Genomic DNA, 26,678 nt, shown 5'->3' with positions numbered 1-26,678 from the left:
TCTTGCTGCAGCTGTATGAAAGGTCCACAGGTTTCTCAGTGGAGTTCCCAGCATCTTTAATGGACAAGCCTTTTGACTGATCTCCCCCCCACACTCTCATCGCCAGACTACACACAGCGGGAATGCAAGGAAAAGTACTCAAATGGATAGCTTCCTTCCTCTCCGGAAGAGCACGAGTCGGGCTCATACCTTTCATATCAGAACCAAATGATTTCATATGTGGAGACCCACAGGGATCATCACACCATTCACCACACTTTACAACATGTAGATAACTCCTCCGGCTAACATAATCCGATCCCACGTATTCATCATTATCTATGCTGATGAGACCCAGCTCATTTGTTTCCTCTCAGATGACACCACAACCACCAAATCAACCTTCAAACAATGCACAACTAGCATGGCCAGTTGGATGAAAGAGAACTCCCTCGATCTCAACACCGACACAACTGAAGTGCTGGTCTTTGGGAATAAGAGCTGTCCTTGGGACTCCACTTGATAGCCTGCAGAACTCTGAGCCACTCCCACCGCAACCTACCACAGGAGGTGCCTAGGCCTCATACTGGACACAAACCTCACCATGAAGTCCCATGTCCACGCCTTCACCTCACATTCTGCAACATCCTCTGCGTGCTGCGTAAAAAAAAGTGGCTCCCAGTAGACACCAGACCATCACACCGACTCTAATCACAAGGAGATTGGGCTATGGTAACACACACTACGTCGGCATCCTAACCTACCTTTTTCACAAACTTGAAACTATCCAAAACACTGCCACCAGACTTGTCCTTAACCTCCTGCACTGATCCCACACCGCACCACTCCTGAGAGAGCTCCACTGGCTCCTGATCCAAAAGCACTGCCAAGTCAAAATTCTCACACAGGCATTCAAGTCACCACAGAACACGGGACGCGCATGTCTCACTCTCCGGCTTCACTTCCCCCACCCTATCATACAGCATCACTCTTACTTGTGCACACACCACATCCACAGAAGCATAACAGAAGGTCAGTCATTCTCATACTGTTAGAAACGGGGTCTTTAGTTGCCAGAGATATACACCTTTGTCCAAGTAGAGACTACAATCCTAGTCAGGGTAAGTCACACACAATCCAAATTATCCTGTGCCCACCCTCTGGTAGCTTGGCACTGAGCAGTCAGGCTTAACTTAAAAAGAGTTCAAAAAGAGTCTTAAATCTTAGAAATCAACAGTTGTCACTTGATTACACAAAGTACTTGGTTTGTGTAAAAAATAACACACGGAGACCGCAGAGGAGGAGATGCTTGGAATAATGTGGTGTTGGTCGGATATTCCGACGCGGCACAGACAATGAGTTTCTTTCCACGCTTTTTGGCACGCAGACTTGGTTCTTCACTGCGATGCGGGGATTTTTTTAACACCCAGGGACAATGTTTAGAAATCCTGGGTGCGCTGGAAGAAGTCACAAGTGTTTTGCCGATCAGGTAGGGTGATGGGTCAAATTTTCTGTCGCACGGTAGGCGTTGTCTCGATTTTCCACTCAGGAAGTCGGGCTGCATCATTCTGGTTCGGCTGTGCGGCGATTTCTCGATCGCAAGGCAGGCTATGTGTCGTTTTCGGCAGGCTGTGCTGCGATCTCCAGCGCACATGGAGTTTCCTGAAGAGATGACGTATTTTTGGCCCTGAGACTTCATCAAACAGGAGGCAAGTTCAATCCAAGCCCTTGGAGAGCACTTCTCAGCAAAGTCAGAGGGCAGCAGGGCAGCAGTCCTTCTCAGCAAAGTAGTCCGGATGAGTCCTTTGGGCAGCCAGGCAGTTCCTCATGACAGGTTGCAGCTTCAGGTCCAGAAGTGTCTGAGTTGGTGGGGTCAGAGACCCAGTTTATATTCCTAAAATGCTTTTGAAGTGCACAAGTTCCCCTTTCAGTACAGGTCTGTCTGCCAGGGTCCCAGTAGGGGGTTTGGCAGTCCATTGTGTGAGGGCAGGCCACTTGCCTTTTAAATGTATGTGTCAGGTCCTTCATCCTTCCAGCCCTGGTATGCAGATGAGTGTAGGTGTGACTCAGTGTTCGGTGTTTGTGGTTGTCTGGGTGAAATGCACAGGGAAGCTGTCAACCAGTGCAGCCCAGATGTTGATTGGAGACAGGCTGTAAGGCACAGATGGATTTTAAGTGCAGATAAATGTCCCTTTCTAAAAGTGGTATTTCTAAAATAGTAATATAAAATCCAACCTCACCAATAAGCAGGATTTTCTATGACCACTCTGACCATACTAAATATGACCTGATTACCCCTTTCTGATCAGAATCTACCACTCAAACAGTATATGAGGGCAGTCCTAATGTTATCCTTTGAAAGGAGCAGGCCTCACAGTAGTGGAAAACGAATTTAGGTGTTTTCCACTACCCGGACATATAAAACACACATGTGCATCTCCTGCCTTTTATCTACATAGCACCCTGCCCAATAGGTTACCTAGAGCCTACCTTAGGGGTGACTTACATATAGAAAATGAGGAGTTTAAGGCTTGGCAAGTACTTTTAAATGCCAAGTTGAAGTGGCAGTGAAACTGCACACACAGGCCTTGCAATGGCAGGCCTGAAACATAGTTAAGGGGCTACTTATGTGGGTGGCACAGTCAGTGCTACAGGCCCACTAGTAGCATTTAATTTACAGGCTGTGGGTACAGGTAGTGCACTTTACTAGGGACTTGCAAGTAAATTAAATATGCCAATTGGGTATGAGCCATGTTACCATGTTTTTAGTGGGAGAGCACATGCACTTTAGCACTGGTTAGCAGTGGTAAAGTGTCCAGAGTCCTAAAGCCAGCAAAAATCAGGCCAGAGAAAGAAGAGGAGGAAGGAAAAAAGTTCTGGGGTGACCCTTCAGAGAGGCCATTTCTGACATATACCAAGCCGAACAACTCCCCCCAACACAACAGGTCCTCCTTCTCACGTCTTGATTTCTGGAAGAAGCTGAAGACCTGGCTTTTCATTTAGTTTTCTTGCGGGGCCATTGAGACTGCCTGTACACAGGCCCAGCCTTACCACATGCTTACTCTCACCTATTTATTGCCTAGACACTCTTACTGGTGGCAAGCAGTGCTCTACAAATCCACCTCGCATTCCATTACCCGTCTTTCAATTTCGAGTAAAACAGACTCAGCCTTGGAGCGCTTTCAAGCAACCAGAGCCACAGCAAGTGTATAGGGCCAGTCTGTGCCTATGAGGAAATTCCATCAGCAATCTCAGGCTCTTTGCGGCTACAATAGAGGGTTTCCCCATCTGTCAGCACCAGACCCACCTGGCCTTTCAGCCATTTTGTGGCGGAGGCCTCGGTTTCTGGAGACCATGAGGTCAGCAGGGACAATGGCTTAGTCCCCCGCCTCCAGCAGCTGCAACCTCAAAACTGCGTTTGCGTGTCCTTGCTGACAGCCACTTGGTCAGAGGCATGATCCAATATTTCCTTCATGGTTGGTAGGCCATTTCGATAGGCAAGTGGGTCCTACAAATTGTCTACTGTGGCAATGCCCTTCCCTTTCTTTCTACCCCTGCTGTACCTTTCACTGCCCTCAGGGCTGCTGATGGAGGGCCATCTGTTCATCTTGCAACAAGAAGTGAAGGCTCTTTTGGCCAAAAGGGTCATGAAGTGGGTTCTGGCCTAGTAGGAACTGGATGTCACTCCTGCTACTTCTTTGTGCCGAAGAAAGATGAAGGCCTTTGTCCTATTTTAGATCTCTGCGCTCTGAAACCTCCTTGCAGAAGGCCAAATTCAAAATGATTAAGCTAGCAAGGTCCTGTCTACCCTGGAGACTGGATGGTGGTGTTGGACCTGCGGTACACTTATTTTCACATCCCATTCCTGCAGGCCCACAGGCGTTACTTGCAGTTCATCGTGGGCCAAGAGCATTTTTAGTTCGCAGTTCTCACCTTTGGGCTCACCAGGCCCCATCGGGAATACACTAAGTGATAGTGGTGGTCCCTGCACATCTATGGAGACCAGTCTTCCTGTACCATAATGACTGGCTCTTGAAGGTGTTTGCGTCCCAGTCAGTCATCAACCACCTCTAGATGACAGAAAACTTCCTCACATTGTTTGGGTTCACTAGCAACGAGCCGAAGTCACACCTGATTCTTTCGCTGACACTACCTTTCATCAGGCCATTCTGGTTAGAGCATGGTTACATCCTTTCCCATGGATCGAGAACATGCAGGCTATGATTTCTAGTGTTTCAGCCTCTGTCCTGGATCACCGTGCAGATGACTTGGAGGCTATTGATAGTGATGGCCTCTTGTATTCTGCTGATATTGCATGCCAGATCGCACATGAGAGCTCTGCAATGGGACCTGAAATTCCAGTGACTGCAACATCAGAAAAATCTGTCAGATTGTTCCCTGATTTCGGAGTAGATTGCAAAAGATCTGCTTTATTGGCTACCAAACAGCGATTGTGTCAGTGGCAGGCTCCTCTCCTTACCTCATCCAGAACTAACAGTTGTCATGGATACATCATTACATGGTTGGGGAGGCCATCTAGGAGAGGTGGAGATCAGATGGCACTGGTCTCTGGCAAAGGATTTACTCCACCTCAGCTTGTTCGAGTTGAAAGTGATTCACTTGGAGTTGAAGATTTTCTGCCTACCACCAAAAGAAAGCTGGTAAAAGTTTTCGCAGACAACACCACCCCCATGTGGTACTACAATGAGCAGGGCGTGATAATGTCATGGACCTGTTCCAGAAGGCTTTGTGCCTATGGAAGTGGCTAAACCACCAAGAGAGTTCCCTTGTGGTGATCCACTTGACGCAATCTTTAAAGGTCAGTACGGATTAACTCATTGGTTCACAAATGTCAGTTACACTTGGAGGTGGCACAGGCCATCTTTCAGCAATGCAAGAATCCTGCCTCGTTTTTTGTAACCATCGCAGAGAACAAGCAGTTATAGCACTACTGCACATTAATGTTTCCAAAGCTCTTGTTTAGAGAAGCATTCAGTCTACAGTGGGGCTGAGGATTCCTGTATGCCTTCAAGCCACTGCCTTTCCTGCACAGAGCTCTAAAGATCAGGGACAACAGAACCCAATTTATCCTGCTGGCACAGAAGTGTCCCAGGAGAGTATGGTGTCTGGAGCTCCTTGGCATGAGCATCTGTCCTCCACTCAATCTGCCACTTCGAGAGGATCTTCTTTCACCACAGCAGGGCAGGGAGTTGCAGCCGGTTCTGCACACTTTGCATTTCCATGTTCAGAGATTGAGTGGCAACTGTTGCACTTCTTCGACCTACACCCTGAGGTCCTTGAGGTCACACTGACAGTGAAGCATCCCTCCTCTATATCAGTGTACACCAGCAATTGGGACAAATTTGTGCACTGGTGCACCACCTGACAAACTGTCGCTTTACCAGCAAAGCTTTTCTGAAATTTTGCTGTTTGTTTTATTCCTGGCCCAGCTAAGATATACTTTGAGTGCTGTTAAGATCTACTTATCTGCTCTTTCGTTCTTCTTGTGGTTGCCGGTTCATCCTAAATCAACAGTTAGGATGAGGTATTTGAAAGTTTGCAACCAAAACCATTTTTGATGCCCCAGTGGGACTTGAACTTAGTCCTTATGTTCTTGATGTGCACCCCTTTTCAGCCTCTTTACAGTTTTCACTCAAGGCTTTTGGACTTGAAGACAGTCTTTTCATCGCCATAACATCAGCTTGCTATAGGAGCAAACTTAGAGAACTCTGTATAATTTCACCTCAATTTACCTTCTACCGTGAAGTTGTTTTTAAGGACCCAAACTTCCATTCTTCCGAAAGTGTCAGGCTCTCACTTTGTCATCCTTTGCTGCACCTCATATTTCTAAGGAGGAAAAGAGACCACATCCTTTGGACCCTAAATGAGAATTTATATATAAATTGTACCAAAGAATACCAAATAGACAATTAGCTCTTTGTAGGCTTCTTTGGAGCAAATAATGGTATGGCAGTGCAAAAACAGACCACCTCTGGATGGGCTGTTCTCTGTATAAAAATCTTCTGGGATGGCGCCTCCTAAAGGCTTGTGAGCTCACCCTACCATGGCTAAAGCTGCTATCACTGCTTTACCATGCGAAGTGCCCGTCATGGACATCTGTCATCCAGCCAAATGGGCATCCGTGCATACATTCATGAAGCACTACTGTCTCTGCAGTCAGATCTGTCAAGATAGGCATACGGCCAGCTTGGTCGTACAGGACGTTTTGGTCTGAGGGAGTACACAGGCTCACCACCTTGGAAGATAGTGCAGTTCACAGGGTGAGTAATCTGCAGTCAGAAGTATTCATCAGAAGAACAAGTTACTTACCCTTGATAATGATCTTTCTGATGAATACTTTTAACTGCAGATTCCTCACTGCCCCTTCCACTTTCCAGTTATGTGAACTGGACCATTTTCCTTGTGAAGAGGCTCAAATCTAAGGATCTGCAAACTACTTATACCAGTTTGCCAATGGGCTCTGCTAAAGGGAGCGAACAGACTAGAAAGCGGCAGACAGTGCTCATGGCTGGTCGTAACTGTGGTTCCACGTGTCCTTTCCTGAGCAGAAGGACACAGGACCAAAACCGCACGATAACACTACATAATGGTGCACAGAGGTACTGCTGAAACTTTTTTGGATCCATTCAGACAGCTGGGAAAGTATTCACAAGTGAAGAATCTGCGGTTATACAGAATATTCACCAAAAACTTTTTTTGCAGAAGGTAAATGAATTGTTCGTTTAACCTAGTGGCTGCACCACGAATAACAACCAACATAGCAAGAATTTAATAGTATAGCAGTTGAGGACACTACAACAAATATGTATTTAAACCTGAAAAGTAGAATCAGTATGTTGAAGTGTAGGTATGAAAAAGAAAAAGCTTGTTGGATCTGATGGTTCTCTTCTACCAGTTCACTTTCTAGATTTCAGTCCTCAGACGATTTGAGGTTTTGACCTTGCACTCCAGAGTATAATGATGGTCTGTGCTGCCACAGCTGAGTAGGAAGGTTGGGGACATTGATATGACTAGCAATATCATATCCATACAAAATCTTAGGGCACAGTAAGAAGGGTGTAAGCTGTCTTCCCAAATCAGTTACTACATTCCTTGTTTTCTGAATATTGGAAGCTGGCTCTGTATATACTATATAACAATGAGATAGAGCGTGCACAGAGTCCAGGGGTCCCCCATAGGCTTAACAGAGACTAAAGTAGATAATACTAATTCTTTCTTTTGTGGTAGAGTGGTCAAGCAGTTAGGCTTATCAGAGGGTAGTGCAAAGCATTTGTTGTACACACACAGACAATAGAAGAGGCACACACTCAGACTTAACTCCAAACCAATGGTTTTTATGTAGCAAAAATATATTTTCTTACTTTATTTTTAGAACCACAAGATTCAAGTTGCAGGTAAGTACTTCAATAGATTCGTATTTCACCCATATATCAATAATACTTGGTTTGAAATCAGTAAATTGTACAGTTTTTTAAATATTGGCAATTATTTGTTTTAAAAGTTGACAGTGCAATTTTCAGAAACGGTTCTGGGGGGAAGAAAAGTTAGTACGATTTACAGGTAAGGACTTGACTTACATTTTCCAGTACCCGGGGGTTAGGAAGTCCACAGGTTGGGGTTCAAGTTAACCCCAAACACCCACCACCAGCAACACGGGGCCGGCTGGGTGCAGAGGTCAAATTTGAGGCAAATTTAACATGGGCTCCTATAGAGACTTGGGACACTTGGTTTCAGATCTGGTGGCAGGTTAGTACCTGCGTCTTCAGAGGGCAGACCTGGGGGGTTTTGAGGAGCACCGTGGGGGTGGGGGCAAAAGTAGGCACCAAACACACACCCTCAGCAGCACAGGGGGCGGCCGGCTGCAAACAGAGTGTCGGGCTCCCAATGCTTTCCTATGAGGGGACCCCGGGGGTCACTTAGATGCTGTAGGCTGGGTCCAGTAGGTCGGTTCGGGAAAACCACTGGCTGGACTAGTAGGAGGGCCTCTGCTGAATGTTGCTGCACTTTGCTTTGGTTCTCCAAGGCCTGGGGGCTTTGGGTGCAGTGTACCTGTAGGTATCGGATAGCTTCGTCCAGAGCTTTCGCGGTCAAGGGGGGGGGCTCTGGATTCACACTGCAGGTGTCGTTGTGGTGGGCGGGAGAGGTCAATCTAGGGTGGGCACTTGTTTGTAAATGCCTGGGGATCCTCTCTAGCTGGTTGGCCCCCTGGACACGGACTGTGTGGCATTGGGTGCAGAGTGGTCAGGACTCACAGGGGAGGCTCTGGAGTCCTTTGGTGTAGTTTCTTTTTGGATAGAGCCACTATCCTTGGGGGTTCTTCGCCATTTTGGGTGCAGGACAGTCCTCTGGAGCTTGGCAGAGGTCGCTGGTCCCATAGGATTCATCGCTATTCTTGTGCAGGTTCTTTGAAGCAGGAGATAGGCCGCTAGGGCTGGGGTCAAATCAGTTTTCGTCTTCCATCTTCTCTGCTGGGGTTTCAGCTTAGCAGTCCTTCTTTTTTCTTGTCAGGTCACCAGGAATCTGACGACTTGGGTTCAGGGGAGCCCTTAAATCCTGGATTTAGGGGCTTTACAGGGGTCAGAGGGCAGTAGCCCGTGGCTACACCCTTCTTGTGACCACTCCCTTTGGGAAGGGGGACACAAACCTAACCCTATTGCTCCCTGACATCCAAACTAAGATGGAGGATTCTGCAGGGAAGGGGATCACTTCAGGTCTGGACATCGTAGGGGTGGTCCCAGCTGAAATGGTAGCTCCCCCTTGTTTTTTCAAGGTTTCCCGCCAAACTTGCCACCAAGAGTGGGGCTTTGTCCGGGAGGGGGGGGGGGGCGTTATCTCTACTAGCTGGAGTTTCCTGGGGCACTGTAACAGGAGGATTGAGCCTTTGAGGCTCACCGCCAGGTGTTACAGTTCATGCAGGGGTGAGGTGTGAAACACCTCCACTCAGAGCAGGCTTTGTTTCTGTCCTCAGAGAGCACAAAGTCTCTCACCCCATGGGGTCAGAAACTTGTCTGCTTGTGGCAGACTGGCACAGACCAGTCAGCCCTACACTACAGGATTGGGTAAAATACAGTGGCATCTCTAAGATGCCCACTATATGCTTTTTTAGAATAAATCCAACACTGGCTTCAATGTGGGTTTATTGTGCTGAGAAGTTTGCTACCAAACTTCCCAGTATTCAGTGAAGCCATTATGGAGCTGCGGATTTCGTAATGACAAACTCCCAGACCATATACTTAATATGGCCACACTGTACTTACAATGTCTACAAATGGACTTAGACTCTGTAGGGGCATATTGTTCATGCAGCTATGCAATCACCTGAGGTATAGTGCACCCTGCCTTAGTGCTTTAAGGCCTGCTAGAGGGGTGACTTACCTATGCCACAGGTAGTGTTTTTTGGGCATATCACCCTGAGAGGGATGCCATGTCGACTTTGCCTTTTTCTCCCCCCCAACACACACAGTCTGCAATAGCAGTGTGCATGTGTCTGGTGAGGGGTCACTTAGGGTGGCACAACACCTGCTGCAGCCCTTAGGAACTCTCCCTGGCCACAGGGCCCTTGATACCACTGGTACCTTTTACAAGGGACTTATCTATGTGCCAGAGGTATGCCAGATGTAGAAACAGTGGTACAGCTGAGGGAAAGAACACTGGTGCTGGGGCCTGGTTAGCAGGATCCCAGCACACTCTGTCAAGTCAGCATCAATATCAGGCAAAAAGTGTGGGTGGGGGGATAGCTGCAACACGGGCCAGTTTCCTACACTGAACTATAGACCCTACACTTGTTTTTTTGCCTAACTTTCCAGAATCATGATCAATGTCTCTTCTACGTCTGCCACCTTTTCCTAATGATACATTATTGGATGTATTCCTCCCCTACCTGCTCTTCTGGTTAAGGGCGAGCCCATCAGACTAAAGGTGCTGGCACTGCTGTCAAGTTCAGTAATGCCAAAGGCATTAGATTACTGTTAAATGGGTGGAAACTAAAGTCACAAAATGCAGTTAGTGCTCTACACCATAGACTGTGATTACTATGAAGTCAATTCCAGTTTTATAATGCTGCCCATTGGTTTGTATTTATCACTTGAAAGGAAAGTATTACACAATTTGGCATATGATTGCTTATTTAACAAATTGTGATCTTTCAGTGGTGTAGCCTTTACGGTTTCTGTACGCTGAAAGGTCTTTTATATCTTACAATTATTTTTCCTAAAGCCAAAATCAAACCAGATAAAATAAATGTTGCACAGTATCCCACTTTCTGCAGAGTGAAAACTGAAGCTTCTGCTTTTAACGTTCTTCAGTGATGGACAGGAATTGACACTGACCACAGTGAGTAGGAGTGCGTGAAATCCCAAGAACACAACAGGGAAATGTGAATCGCTGAAGCAGAACAAGGAAGTGTGTGTGTTATCGCAGGAGAACAGTGAGAAAATATCCATGATGTTGGAGGAGCACAGCTAGGGGGGCACCATGTGTGATATCATAGAAAAAGAACACTTGGGCATTCTCTTTCTCAGTCCTGACAACGAAGATGTCTGCTGTCAAAAGTTGCTTGAATTGGTTTGCTGTTTGTGATCATACTACTTTACTGCTACAGTGAGTGAACTACTTTGAGGCACAACTGGCAGTCTAGGGCAGATAGTGGTGAAAGGTGTGTGACTTACAATAGTGGTCATTAAAACACCTTTGTTGATGTTTGAAAAAAGATTTTTACTCTGAGGGCTAAAGCGTTTGATTCCCTTTTTTAGGTGAGTGATGGTTTGGTGATTTGTTGTCTCTGGAGTAGGATTAAAGAATTTTGCGTCCAGAGGTTTATGGTCAGTGAAAGCCATTGTCCTCTAGCAGTTGCAGAGAATACATATTTGCCCAGTTTCAGTGGCAGGTGACTGCACTTTCAAAACCTCCATCTAGTTGGCACAAATTGGTACATTTGGTTGTGGTCTTATAGAAGGACTGAATTACATATTTTCTACATACCCATCTCGCCTTCAGCGCAGGTTTGTCATGTTGATAAGGTCATTAAGGGAACCTGCGTGGCCGATGCCAGTACTGTGCAATTTTTGTTACTAAACAGAGGGCCTTGAGTTTCCAGCACTTAAGTGATTCTCTCCTCTAGAGAGGATGTCTTCATGGCTAGGATCTGCTGCTGAACATCCAGTCATCAGTTTTTAAATGGCAGCTTTTTATATTTCACTTATTTGTCCTCCTGTTTGTGTTATTAGGTGGCAGGAACGTGCAGCAAATCTTCATTGGTGTTTGCTTCAGCAATGCAACTTGGACTATGATGACTGCAAAATGTGTTAATATGTCTAAAAAAAGATTACTTTTGTTGCTTCTTACTCCATCGCTTTTGCGTAGTGTCCTGACATGCTAGCAGTGCTCTGTACACTGATAGTATATTTACCTTCCGCTGACTCCTCCAATCTCCACCCAAATGCTGTTTCCTGTGTTAGTGTGAAAGACAGCGTTCAATAGTTCCCGTGATTAATATTTTTTCCCCACATTCCTTTCCAACTTCAGTGGATCGCATTGTCGGTTTGGACCAGGTAGCAGGCATGACTGAGACTGCCTTTGGCTCCTCCTACAAAACCAAAAAAGGCATGTTCCGTACTGTGGGCCAGCTCTATAAGGAATCTCTCACCAAGCTTATGGCAACCCTTCGGAACACCAACCCCAACTTTGTACGATGTATCATTCCAAACCACGAGAAAAGGGTATGCATGCAATTTTTTTACAATTTGCTTTACACTTTACTGCTTTGCCCTGCTGACCAATTCCTACTTAGCTTTGATGGTGTGTGTTGAAAAATGATGTACCAGCCTTGCCAAGCTTACTAAAAGCTTGCACTTTTTGAAACTATTAATCCATTTATAATTTGTAGTTCCATCTTTATTTTTGTTTGCCTTAAAGAAGTTTAAAGATTTTGGAAGCTGTTGAATGTTTTTGCCATATGCACATTGCAGTTCTCTGCCTTTGTCTGCTTCTTAACACTGATGCTTTTAAAAGGTGTTTCCTTTTGGTTTATACTTAGACATACTGATTCCCATTAGCAAAACTGCTGGCCCATTCATAGCCTCGTATAAATAGAGATGCTTCATCGATGTGTTTCAATGGAGGTTGCTCTTAAGGGTTGGGCTGAATGTTTGACAAGCAAAACCTAGGCGTCCTAAAGAGGTTGGTGAGTGTATTACCTGGTGGGGTCACACAACACTACCATATAATACTCCCCATTTCCTCACAAGATGCCTGTTCATTAAAGAAGTATGCTTTTCACTGATGCATGTTAAGGGTGGTTCGCGTTCATCTTTGACTCTAATTTGACCTTTCAAGTGCACACCAGCTTCGTAGTACAAATAAGATTTTTTCCAGCTGCAGTATTTTACGTCTTTCTCAATTCCAGCATGAAATATTAACAGTGGGTGAAGCAGTATACTTTCATCTAGATTTCACCATTGCTCTTTACAGTGAATTTATATGCTGAATGTGACCAGTGCTTAATTTGTAAATAAAATGTTGCCGGTGCCCATAGCCCTCCTCTTAAACACGCAGCTGCTGCAATTAAATATGTGAACACTGAATACTGAGGCGGCGTAATCCTGAAGCCATCTGAGGCCTCTTCAATCCATATAAAGCCACTCCTTCCCCTTCAGCTTACTCTTGCAGCTTTCTAATTTCTCCTTTTGTGCTGCTTTTTCGTTTTTACCTTCCTCAGTCTTTACCGTATGTGTCTTTTGCTCGCAACAAATGCTTGGGGCAGAAGAATAAGTCCCGGCGCTCAAAAATAAGTGCCAGTGCTCAGCACCGGAACCAACAAGCACAAATTAAGCACTGAATGTGACCCATACTGCGGCTTGCAGAATGGTTTGTCAGCTCAGAAAGGGAGAACAGAATTCAAACACTAGGAGATCTCTACTCCGGCTCCCTGTACTGACAAGATCACCTACAAGGCGGCCGCTTTTGTCTTTAAGCTTGCATATGGCCTGGCATCAGCCTGTTTGGCTTCTAAAATGGATGTGTACACATTTACTTGTTCTTTGTGGACGTCTGAAAGCCATTTTATATATGCTTGTCTGTAAGCTTTTGTCGTAAGTCAAGCATGTTGAAACTAGTTCTGCACATTAAAATGGGTAAGGTGGCTTTATTAGGCAGCCAACAAGTATGCTTTTTGAAGGAGAGCCACTCATAATTTGCCCTCTTAGAGCTAGGAGTAGAATCCTGTTTGCAGTAACCTCTGCAACAAATCACTCATTTACCTCTTTTAATCAATACAACAAAAACAGCGTATTCCTATGTATTGATTGCTAACAGAGTACGTTTAAACATCTCAAATGTTTCAGGATATGGCAATATCAATGTAACATGTAGGCACTTTGCAAAAACAATTCTCAAAATAACATATTAGAAAGATATCTTAACAAAGCATATACATGTGCAACTCATACATTTCTTCATCAAAAAGTCTAAATAACTTTCAGTCATCCATTATGAAATTATTTATGTAGGTTTCTACCTGATCCTTTCCCTCATTGTCCACTTAACTTCAATGACACCATTGATTTGGTGCAATAGAAAGAACTGATTATACTGAATACTTTTCTACTTAAAAACTGCCACCATATCATTGGACATTAGCTGCACGCTGTTATCAGTCACTCTTACGGTTAAGCCACTTGTTCTAATAAATAATTCTTCCAAAAAATCAATTGCAGCCTTCAGAGTTTGAGAGATGGTTTTCACTTCCAAGCAGCAGTAAAGATATTCATCTACCATCAGAACATTCTTTATCACATGGCCTAAACATCCACTCAATCTAGAAATCCTTCAATGTAATCCTCACCCTAATTTTGTGGGTCTTTACACTCTCCTTGTATGATTTCTCACCAGTTTCTCAAACTTGTCATTCCACATGCATGTTACACAAGACCCTACCTAACCCTCAGCGCATATTGTTAGTATAAGCCCACCAAAAGTTCCTTCTCAATTTTCTTTTCATAGCACTCATTCCTGAATGTCGCACCAGAGTTAACACTTTCCCACATGACAACTTTGGGACACCATCGGTCACCTTTCTACAAAATTTCATCCTACAAGGGCATCTAGTCTGCCTCACAAATATGATTGCAGATTCTCATCCAGATTTCTTTTGTTAGAGTAACCTTTTCTCATGTGTTCTGCAACTTCTTCTAAAGCTGGTGCAGTACTGCTTGCGCAGATTCCTTTGCTTCAGTTTGTTCAAAGATCTCTCTTACTGATGTTCTTGACCCCTTTTAAGTTCTATCCACATCTTTACCAGATCCTACTTTCTAGATTCAGACACCAAGTTGGCCAGCCAAGTAGGTCAGGCTGCTTTGCCCACTCTTTTTGTTTGACCTTATATGATCTTCAGAACAGATCTCTACGTTGTTTTTACTGCTTTTTTTAGGAATGAGCTAGCACGTGTAGTCAGTGTTCATAGTTCCAATCCTATAGTGAAGAAGTTAGTCACTGCCTTGAAGGTAGTACACACACCTCCCTCACACTCCGCACACACCCCTACACAACACCGACCCCTTCCAACCACATTTTAAGAGGTCTTTCTCTCATTAAAGATTCTACACATGTGTAAAAAATAGCTAGGGTTTGACTGTTGCTGACTATTACTGAAGATCACATAATTGAGAACTAAGTTGCTAAAAAAGTAGCTTTATGTTTTTTTTATTCTTGCTTTTTCCTCCAATCTGACATGAAGCGGTTGTTTGGAACAAGGCTCCTGTCCATGATGACATGTTGACAGTTCTACTAATAATCTGCAATTTGAGCCAAGTACAACTCTTCTCGTACTTGACACTCCGGTCCAGCCCCGTTCTTGCTCTTTCAATAAAGAGCCCTTTAATCACACCGTAGTGCTCTATAATACACACTACTATTAATACAACCAAGTCAGTGTCTCTAGGTGCAATGTTGACAGGTTCCCTCTGTCCACATTGTGCCCAGGTTCTCTCTCCAGTTGTGTGGCCCTACTCTTCTCTAGCAGTCAACGGCAGTAGAGTGAATCTAGTACAGGTGCAGTTTAGGCACCCCAAATACATATGTGCACTCAGTTGAAAGCCTTTCTTCGCAGGTAATTCAGTACTCTCTAGTTCACTTTCAAGCTGCTTGGTACTTGTGTTGTGCAACCACACACTCCAAGGAGCTACGTCCAGGTCAAGGACATCCAAAATGGATCCCGGTCACCTCCATTACTCTGACTCACACACACAATTTATCTACCACAAAGGCTGCATACACATGACACATGCTTAGGTCTTAGCGCAAAGGATTGGGCTTGCTCACAGAAGTGGAGAATTATGTAAGCAGGCCAGTATGCCTCCTCTCCATTGACTCATATAAAAAGGTTTGAATGTACTACTGACTTTAAAATATTATGCTTGCACCACCTCTCTATATGTTATACCGAATGTCAGGAATTCTTGGTCTATGATACATGCATCTTTGGTGTGGCCCTCCAGGTCAAGGGCATTCCCAGAACCTCTCCTCTACTAGTCGGGTTCACTCCTGTGCATCTGCACCCACATTAGATTTGCATGATTATGTACATAAGTCTAGAGCACGAAGTAGATGACAAAGTCTGAAATAATTTAAATCTATACGTCAAATCTCAGACTTCATAATAGTTTCTAATTTTATTCACATTTACATAAAGGTGTGACATACTCTCCATATGTTTATCCGGACATCAGGGATACTTAACCCTTATCAGGGGGTCGTCTTTGGTAATATTGTTGTGGACAGCATTATCTACTTTATACGTCTTGAAACACATTACCACTATTTAACAGCTTAATGCAGCTTGTTTTGGGTTATTTACGTGGTTATTGTAAGTTTCCTTCTAAAAGAATAGTCTATTTCTAGATAGGTAGATAATCTCTTTAGTCAGTTAAAATAACCATACAAATGCATAAAACATGCAAATCCATTCACATTACAATTTAAATACATGAGTCATAAATAGGAAAGCGTGATCAGTCACCACATATGCAGTTATAAAATGGATCTAATGGGCAGAAAATGTCAAGGCAAACAATAATATTCCAGAGGTTAAGGCCAGGTCCCTTGGATCTTAAAAATGCTACTTACAAAATGGCTCATGTTTACACAAGTACGAACATCTCCCAGCAAAAGGAGGAACAACATTGCTGGCCTTATTTGCAGAAATTCAGCCGCTCTTAAAATAGGAATCAGAAACATTTTTCTAGGCAAAGAATATAAACTACAAAACATTCCGACATGTGTAATGGACTGAGCTGAGGTTTAATCACACTGGCATGAGTCTAAAGTGCTGTTAGCAGCCCAGCCTTTAGAAAAAATAATTCAGCCTGAACCTGGATGAAAGCTGACAATGGTAAACATTTTTAACCCCGGTCAGGTATGATTCAGTGGAACGAGCTGTTTTTGTCGGATAGCGAGCCTGAATGACTGGTTTCCGCATTTTGTACTTCCTCCCTGAGAACAGAGAGTAACGAATAATCAGCCTTAATAGTTTCTTCAGGATGCGGAAAAAGGTTTGTGCGGCCCAGTGCTGTCAATTCAGACTTGATATAGCACAGCCAGGGAATTGCTTTAGAAGTGTCCAGGGAAAGACAGTCCCTGATTATCAGCCTATTGAGGACTAACTCGCTCTTATACCAAATCGAGAGCCAACATAACAGGGGCCTAAATTTAACAATGTCTGAAATGTATCTAAGCCAAGTTCCTCATGCACAACAAATGTTGGTGAGCTTTGGGCCACACCCAGCAACCTCCTGATAAACTTATTTTCCTCTAACTGAAGGGGGCCACAATCCCATTGCCCCCAAATGTCACTACTGTAAGAGGTTGCAGAGACATGCTTTGCTTTATAAATATGAATCAGTGCTTTTAATGGGTTTCCTGCCTACCTTTAAACTAAAGTCTAAAACCATGCAGAATAATCTGGCCTAGAGCGAGCCTCTTCAATGGTAAAGCAGGGCCCCAAGATGTCCTGTTAGCAAACAGAATACGAAGATAGGTGAAGGAGCGGACTTGAGTGATCTTGGCGTGAAGGCAGAAGTGACTTTGTTTTGGTCGGCTTAACCCCCACAGCCATCACAAAGGATTTCAAAGTGTTGACAGAGAGGTCAAGGCCCTCCATAAACTCAACGCAAGAATCAAGAAGTCGTTGAAGGCCTAGTGCCGTCTTTGACATAAGGACTGCATCATCGGCGTTTAGGAGGACTGGTAATGCCTGAAAGCCCACTCAAGGGGGGGTCGCCTTATACATCCAACAATACAGCCTCTAGGCCATTGATATAGACGGTGAATAGAAAGGGGGGCAGAACGCATCCCTGTCTAACTCCTCTAATGATAAGGAATCTTTTGGTGCTGGTTCCATCCTCTCTGAATCAAACAGAGGCAGACATATACATATGGATGTTTGCCAGGAAAAGAGACCAGGACTTGGTCAACACCCAAGGACAGCACCAGTGACCACAACTTAGAGCGATTCACCCGATCGAAGAGAGATCCATGAATCCTAAAAAGAGTGCCCCTTTTGGCCATCGTGTGTTTCTGAATCAGAATGTGTCGGCTCAAACATTGATCAATGGTACCCAAACCAGGTCTATACCCATACTGAGTGTTAACAATGATGTTCTTCTCTTCAGCCCAGCTAAACAGCCTTTTTAGAACCACCTGAGACCCCAGTCTGATTATACGTTCAACGTCTTTAGTGACGACCATTGATAGACATATTTCAGTATTTTGTCTAAGCCCTGAAGACGTCTTGTTGAAGACGAAACGTGTTGGCTGTTTGTACATCGCATCAATCGTGTTCAGAATATACAGGAACAATAACCACTACTTTGAATTTTTTTATGATGTGCATTGTAAACTTGGATACATTGTTTCTGTGTGAATAAAATGAGAAACCATTATGAACTCTGAGATTTGAGATAGATTTGAATTATTACAGACTTTGTCTACTTCGTTCTCCAGACTAATGTACATAATCATATTTGGTCTTGTGTTCTGGCATTTTCCATAAATACACCACTTTGCAGCAGTGGTGTTGTCTGTTGCAGCACATTTAGGTACAAATTAACCACTTTCATGAAGGGTTTGAGTGCTGGTTGTATGGTGCAATTGCTGCGTTTTGTAATAGTTATAGATTTTCATGATTCCAGGGCCAGAATTCTAAATCCAGGATACCAGATACAATTGGGCCTGGGGTCAGGGGAGCATGCTAGTTTATCATGCAGGAGAAATTCCTGCCCCAACAGTGCCTTTTAAATACCTTTATTGGGGTCATTTAAATCTTCCTTTAGCCTATGTGACCATTCACCAAGAGGCATTTGACTTAAGCCTTTAAATGACTGCCGTATTTACTTAGCTGATTGTTTATATTCTCTTCTATCAAGATTCATGTAGTGGCTGTTATAGAACACATTAAATATCTTCAATAGATGTAAGTATTCTTATAAGCGATCCACTTTTCATAATTCGTGTCTTAGGAACCTTCTGTTAAGACATTAATGAAGTGCACCGAGCTCCCCGTTCTCTGTAGTGTGGGGAATTTAATCTAGTCTTTCACATAGTGATAGCTCTTCCCTTTGAACCTTTACAGAACTTCAAAAGCTCTCTTTCAAGAATATCCATTCGAGGCCTGTGTGCCATGGTTACTCAACTAGTTTCTATAAGATCTCCCTCAGAACTCTCTCCTTTTTTCCGTTCCTAGGATGAATTCATATCTTCATATACATCAGATAATTCTTTTCCGTTCTTCTCCTTAATCCTGCATCTTCAGCTGAGTGGTCCTTGAGCATAGTTAGATGAAAAGGGTAAATATATAGAAATGTTCTGTTTTCTAAATGGTATGTAGTCAGGTTGGTATTATAATGTATTTCCATGTGCTACCAGAAGCCCAACTGACCCATTATGGCTTTATCGTGGCCTTTGTAAAATCGTTTTGCATAATAGTTTACTTATTCTATTTTCTCTGGTTTTCCGATTTTCTTTGGTTTTCAAAACAATGTAAATCAGGGCAGAGTTTCTTATTATATTGATTGTTCAAGAAAATTATTTGTGCAGGCACAAAACTGTTGCACTGCAGGTATCAGAATGTTTGGCACAATGGACTCCATGGCAGGGAAGCTGCATTCCCAAGAAAATAACTGAACAGCCCATAAAAAAGGAGACTTTTACTCCTTGGTAATATTGTTTTCTCAGTCATGGGTATCTGTATAACATTTGTTTAAATTCTTCCACCTCCTCTAAGGAAATGAATACCTTGCTGATAAGTTAGCTTAGGCTATCTGTCACTGCTTTGTGGGATTCTGGAGCTGTCTTTACATGACAGTGTACTACTGTCTGTTATGGTTAGGTGCCTATACGTTTTCCCTATTTTTATATGGTGTGTAAAAAAGACAGCCAGCACACTTCAGCTTTCCCTTTTAATTTCCGCAGTACGTTGGCCATTGAAAAGTCAGAAGTACATGTTTTTAAGGCTCTGAAAAGATATATTTATTTCTGTAATGTGTGCCAGTACCTTACAAGGAGGAAAATATCTTGAGTGCTGATTAGTTTGATGACATAGGATTGCAAATAAGTATCTTTTGCTTTCTGAAAAAGTTGGAGCGCTGGCAAATTACCTCCTAAACGTTTTAAGTTAAATGTAATTGATTGTGAATTGGTTTATTGAGATGCCTTTATAACACAGATCACATGTGGTACTAATTAATCCATAGTTTAAGTTGAAATAATAAAGTGAGAGCTTTTGAGAGAATTCTCTATATCTTACAGGCCGGAAAGCTGGATCCACACTTGGTTCTTGACCAGCTTCGCTGCAATGGAGTACTGGAAGGCATTCGAATATGTCGGCAGGGATTTCCTAATCGGATTGTGTTCCAGGAATTTAGACAGAGGTAATGTTTCTGCAGCAGTCTGTCACAGTAGTGCCAGGGAAAGAAAGCAGCAGAGTTTATCTTATCTTTAAAGCACAGCAGATGGTGCCCACACCAAAAGTACCTAGAGGGAAAATGTGCCACCAAAAATGAGTATAGTGGAGGTTAGTCTACTAGTATATGGAGAAGTCTCTTTGTGTAAGGACGATTGCCCTCATCCACCATATGAAGGAATGTCTCTTCACAGGGTACTCCCCCATGATGGTGAAAGTGTTCACCAGCAAGGGCAACAACTCTGTAGAACATGGAAGCACTTCTTGGTGTTTTCTGTGGTAAAGTGCCTGTGATTTAGGCCTCTGAGAGTAGCCTAAAAAAGGGCTTGTTACTGCTGGTAAGGAAACTGTTCACACTGCCTTTAATACAGAGATAAGCAATGTGCTATACCTCATATAGGACAAAAATGTTTAGCGTTCTCGTGTGGTATGGTTAGAAACCATAGGGGAACATTCAAACATTATTATTGGCCAACATGTTTCAGCCCTTGACTTTAATGGTTTGATATTCATACTATGTGAACTTCAGTGTGTGTATGTGGTGTCTAGTGACACATTACCACTATTGGATGATGTATAACCTTGATGAAGTAGTATTTAGTAATTAATACCTTGAACAACTGTAGTTTTTTCTTCACTGTAGATTAGAAAATTGTGTAGTAACTGAGGTTCACAACTAGGATCACAGGGCCAAGTAGTAGGCCTGAGAACATTTATTTCTGCACCTCTCTAATTCGCACAGGTGATACACAATTGAGAATTAAATAATGAGGTCCTGAAGAAATCCCAAAGCATATCTAAGAAGGGCAGGTCGATAGCTGGAACATTCCTAATCTCCATTCTCTAGCCCTTTTTAGCCTTCTCTTAACACACCCCTTCATCAGTTTTGCACAGAAAACATCAACAAGTGCTACCCTGTTCTACAGGGCTTTATCTCATGCTGGTGACAGCCGTTACCAGTGAGAGGAGGTCCCCTGTGATGAAACATTCTTCCTTGTACTGGGTGAGGATATTTGGGCTTACAAGAGGAGACTTCTCTACATACAAGTAGTCTAAACTTCTGCTGCCCTAATTTTTGATAGTCCCTTTTCCAATTGGGTGATTTTGGTGTGGATACATACTGGGGGATGTACCCTTTTGGTTTAATTACTTCCCCTCACCCCCACATGTATACAGCTCAGGAGATGGTACAGTGTCTCTCTCTCCCTTTTACAACGCGTTAGAAGCATGTGTTTGTGTTGTGGTTTCTTATATATATTTTTTTTTTTTTACTGTTGAGAATTTTTTAATGGGCCAACCGGAAAACCGCGTCGCAATAAATATCAAAACTCTAACTAATGATATCAAACAGAGAAAAAATCGAGAATGACTGTTGTTGCTAATTGTAATAGATGCAAGACAGGGTCAAGTTCTGCTATATTCCCTGTAGATAAGGTATTTATCTTGTGGTTGTATGATGGAACCACGCATGCTGTTACCACTCATGCAGTTACTCCACGTTCATTACAATGACCGTGACACTGCCACACATTCAGTTACAATGAATTTTTTTTCCTTTACCACGCATGCCTTAACAACTAAAATATTGTTGGAGAAGGATGTTTGGTTAAGGCATATGCCTGGTAAAACTTGAAGTGGTAACTATAGTACATGTGTGTGTGTGTATATGTTCAGTGGCATGTGTGGCTTTAGATACACATGCTCTGCATATTCTGCCATCTAGTGTTTGGTCTGGATGTGTGCAAGTTGTTTTTCTTTGAAGAAGCTGTTGGAGTCACGAGGTAAATTCCCCCCCTCCTCTCGGTGATAGTGCGTGTGGGCATTGACTCCATTGTTAGATTGTTTTCTTTCCGTTGTCGAGTTTGGACATGTTCTTCGGTGCTCCGGTTTAAAATGGTTTCAGGCTCTCCTCAGAACAACCTACGTTTTCATACCTGTTGGTATTGTTTTTGGTTGCGTTCCACCAACGTACATCGAGAAAAGAAGAAAATTCTGTCAGGTCAACGAGTTTCACTCCCGGGCTTCATCTTATTATTTTTCACAGCCATCAGTATAGGTAAAGAATACGCTGCTAATGGAATGGACCCCATTTCAATTTTGTCCCCACTGCCATGCTAAATCCCTGCATGCAGACCTTAATTTGGTTTGTAACCTCTGCCTTTCTCAGGATCACGTCGAGGAGAATTGTGAAGCCTGTCATTTATTTCGGTTGAAGAAAACACTGAGGGATCGCCAAGCGCACAGGAAAGAAGTGCAGGGCAAAGAATTGGTCTCAAAGACATCCAGCCGTAGGAAGATCTGCTCAAAGCTTCCTTCAGCTGAGGAAGAGGCTTTTTCCATCCAAGACTCCGAGTCTGATTCCGAAGCAGAGATGAGCATGCACATGTAGGATGTTCCACCGGCTCTGCGAGTCCAAAGGCCCCTATCCTGCCCATCAAAAGACATTCAGCACCGACCGAACATACCGCTTCTGGTCCTCCACTGCCATCTGGCAATGGTAGCCACTGAACAATCGCTGAGGATGCCCGGCCTCCAGACTCAACACCAAAAGCTAAGCTGAAAACTCTGCCACTCACCAGGCCCGAACAATTTCAGGACCGACTCGAACATGTAGTTCTTCAGTACCGACCATATCGGCACCGAAACAAAAACCCGCAACGGTACCGAAAAGGTCAGATCCAGGATCAAAACAAACTGCTTCAGAACCAGAGCCTATATTACATACTATGGCAGAGAAACTCGATCCGAGACATAAAACTCTTCATATTCAACTGAATGCGGGTCAGATCATTGCTAAGTGTGTGAAGCAGACGTCCACGCAAACTAAACATCAGCCTTCAATAGGGGAGGACATTACTTTACCACCAACTCAGAAAATGAAATGAAAGGACATTGCCACCAGTCCTAGTTTTTTTTCCAAACCACTCTCTTCTCCACCCACTTCATCACACCACTCTTTAACTACTGCAGGGGATATTGTTAGGATAACCCCCCAAGTTCTCCACAATTATATATTGGGAACAAGGGAGTAATGATGATGATGATGCTTTTGATAATCAACTGCCAGTAGATCCTTGGAATATGTACGATATTGACCTACCAGGCGATACTGATCCGGATGTACATCTGGCTAAACCATCTCCACGAGATGACCCAACATCTATTAATGGGTTGGTAGTTAGGGCAGCTGCTTATCATCAGGTTCCATTACACAAGACCCATAGAAGAACATTTTCTATTTAAGACTCTCTTCTCCACTGCTAGGGCATGCCAATACCTGCCCATGTTGAAAGGAATGAACTGTCATGCAAACGATATTTTAAAGATCCTGTCCATGCCAGAATAATTACACCCAGGATCGACAAAAAATACAAGACCGGTCCTTCTGATCCTGCACATATTAGAGGTGACATTCCCCCAGATTCCCTAGTGGTGTCTCATGCTTGCAAGCAAGGGAACTCTCAAACCACAGCAGAAGCACCCCCACCAGACAAATAATCAAAGTTAATTGATGTGTCAAGTAAAAGGGTAGGGGTACAAGCAGCCAATTATTGGAGCATTGCTAACACCCAAGGGTTGTTGGCTAGATACAACAGAGTACATTGGGATGAGATAGAAGCTCTGATTCAACATCTTCCAGAGGAATTTAAAAAGAAAGTTCAAAACATGTACAGGAAGGAAAGCTGATTTCAAACAATTCCATTAAATGTGCTCTTGGTGCTGCAGACACAGCTGCTAGGGGGATAAATACTAGTGTTTTACTCCGTAGACATGCCTGGTTACGTATATCAGGTTTTAAGCTGAGCTGCAGCAAACATTGTTAAATGTCCTTTTTGATAAACAACATCTTTTTGGCCCTGAGTTAGACCAAACTCTGGAAAAGATGAAGAAAGACACAGAGGTAGCCAAATCTATGGGGGAACTTCAAACTCCCACCAATCACTGTTCCTTTCGAAGGTCTTCATATAAACAGGGCAATAAACAGCTGATGTCGGAAACCATCGACTTCTTTTAGACAGGGCCATCCAACCTCCCCTTCAAGAGGATTCTATAGAGGCACATATAGGGGCAACAATTCAAAGAGACAAGGGAAAGGCGCTTCCACTCGCTCTACCCCCTCAGCATCAAAACAAGGACTCGCTTCTCATTCCCCCGATCATTCAACACCTGTCGGGGGATGTCTACAACAGCTTTTCCAAAAATAGCAGAATATAACAGATCACTGGGTTTTGGATGTTATCCAACATGGTTATTGCCTTGAACTGATAAACACACCTCCAAACATACCACCTTGCAACCACAAACTCTCTAGAACACCTACAATTACGAAATAAGGAAGTGCAGGCTCGCCTTCAAAAAGGTGCAATAGAAGTAGTCCCAATTCATCAGAGAGGAAAAGGAGTTTCTCTCGTAGGGGATTTCCATGATAGTCATAAGCACTGAATAGTTCCGCGCGCCCGCGGGGACCCCGGAGCACTGTTGTGTAGTATATTCTTAAGTGCAATCATCAGCTCCTTGACAAAAAGGTCTGTGAAAAACACTTAAGAATAACAATGTGCAGCCTATGTGAACAGCTACACAGGCCAAATTGTTAGAAGAAAAAAACAGTTGTAGTGTAAATTTCACGTTTAAACCTCTATTTATTCTATAAATACATAAATAAATACATTCTCATATTTTATTTACACCTCTCATGAGAATAAAACAATGTAGGGCAGTGTAGCCCATAGGCTGCCATTATACAGAATGAAAATAGAGCTGTGCCTTTAAGAAAGTAAAGTCTTCCTGTTTCCCATCATGCACAGCAAAAGGCAGTTGCCTCAGTTCTTTTTTCCGGCTCCTTTCTGACAGGACCCTGAAGCATTGAGCTCTACCTCACAAAATCCTTTTGTGACAGAAATTCATTTAAAATCTTTTGAATTTCATTTTCACTCGACGTTTTTAACATTGAGTGATAATTTTCTGTTTTTTTCTGTTAGATTCTGACAGAATTTTGAGGTTTTTCTACTTCAGAAATGCCTTCACTGTTTGACAAATGTCCTTCTTGTGGCAGAAAAAAGGCCAAAACAGATCCACATCGGGTCTGCATAATTTGCCTTCCATCCAGCCACAAACCGGAGTCGTGTGACATCTGCAAAACCTTCTCCAGAAGGACCCTTCGTGACAGGGAGAAGATCCGACTCCAGGCGAAAGAGGACAGGAGGAAAAGTGGTCATTCTACCACAGAGCGAGGAGAAGGTCAGTCTTCTACCAGGGCTCACACTGGTTCCTCTATAACTCCGACCAGACCGGCTCAAAAACGGCACAGGTCTCCGACGACGTCGAGGGCGTCGACGTCGAGGCAAGGAACGGCGCCAACATGCTCGCCGTCGAGGAGTGGTTCGCCGGCGAGAAAGAGACATCGCTCGCCGTCGACGACGATTTCGCCGTCGAGACGGCGTGGACTTTCGCCGTCGAGATCTGGGTCACCGTCGACACGGCGAGGACGTTCCACGTCGAGGAGATCTGAATCCGGTTCGCCGTCGAAACGGCGAGATCGATCAACGTCGAGGGGTGCTCGACGTCGTAGACGTTCACCGTCATCACGGCGACGTCGAGGGTCGTCGTCGAGAGATTCTCAACGGCGAGAAGAATCGACGGCGAAGGACACTCGCCGTCACCGTACTTCGACGTCGAGGAGTGTGTCGACGTCGAGACAATCAAAAAGACCTAGGAGGGTTTATACAACCTCAGAATCCTCGGCTTCAATCATCCTCCTTCCAGCGTCTCCACAACTCTCTCCTCGACAATCACCATTGCCACAGACGCCGGTAACACCTACGGCGCCTCTTCCGGCTCCGCCTGTAGAGTCTGTTTTGAGGACTCCAACGCGGTCTGTAAGACGTTCGGGACATTCCTCTAGACGCTCTTCTTCCTCTCGACACCGTCATGACCCACAGAGATCTCAGCATTCACATCACAGGCGTTCTTCTTCGTCTACACGGGACTACTCTCCAACCCTATCGGACTCACCGTCCCCGAGAGTGTCCCCCATAGATGATGTGAATACGTTCCAGGAGGTCTTAGTACGAGGGGCAACCAAGCTGAACATCCCGCTGGCGGTACCTGCCCCATCGACGTCAGTGATCTTCGAGACCTTGCATCACAGGACATCTTCCAGACCTTTGCTTCCACTGGTTCCAGGTCTCCTTGAACCAGCAATGGATATTTTCCTTGCACCGGCCGCAACAAAGTCTGCTCCTTCCAGACTTATTAAAAAATATCGTCCACCAGAACAAGATCCTCTATTCTTGAGGTCGGACCCAGTTCCTGATTCGGTGGTCATAGTAGCGGCAAAGAAACTGCATTCAACCTCACCATCTTCTTCTTCACCTCCAGATAAAGAGAGCAGAAAGATAGATGCTGCAGGACGAAAAGTATGCTCTACTGCAGCCGTCACGATGAAGGCAGCCAGCGCTACTGCGTTATTAGGGCGGTACGATCGTGCCCTCTGGGACTCTTTAATACAGTTTGCGGAACATCTTCCTAAGGATAAAAGGGAAGATTTCCTGGAGGTCGTGGGTGAGGGATCCATGGTGTCTAACCAAATTATAAGTGCTGCAGCTGACTCTTCGGTGCTATCCGCACACAATTATGCACACGGGATAGCGCTCAGAAGGCATGCATGGTTGAGACTTACATCACTCAAACCTGAAGCGCAGCAGAGAATACAAAACCTGCCTTTCTC

The 26,678-nt window shown here is 44.1% G+C and overlaps 1 protein-coding gene across 4 annotated transcripts in view; it reads left to right on the top strand.

The window, feature by feature from the left end:
- Window positions 1-26,678, top strand: part of MYH10 (myosin heavy chain 10) — a 955,741-nt gene that overhangs the window by 552,867 nt on the left and 376,196 nt on the right. For all 4 annotated transcript variants that reach the window (XM_069200300.1, XM_069200299.1, XM_069200302.1 and 1 more), the window contains exons 18-19: window positions 11,524-11,717; window positions 19,798-19,919. In XM_069200300.1, the coding sequence (XP_069056401.1) occupies window positions 11,524-11,717; window positions 19,798-19,919 (316 nt within the window). The remainder of the gene's footprint in view (window positions 1-11,523; window positions 11,718-19,797; window positions 19,920-26,678) is intronic.

The sequence above is a fragment of the Pleurodeles waltl genome, chromosome 7 (genome assembly GCF_031143425.1).
Source record: "Pleurodeles waltl isolate 20211129_DDA chromosome 7, aPleWal1.hap1.20221129, whole genome shotgun sequence".
Taxonomy (NCBI): domain Eukaryota; kingdom Metazoa; phylum Chordata; class Amphibia; order Caudata; family Salamandridae; genus Pleurodeles; species Pleurodeles waltl.
The sequence above is the reverse complement of the archived record's forward strand: the minus strand, read 5'-3'. Positions and strand labels throughout refer to the sequence as shown.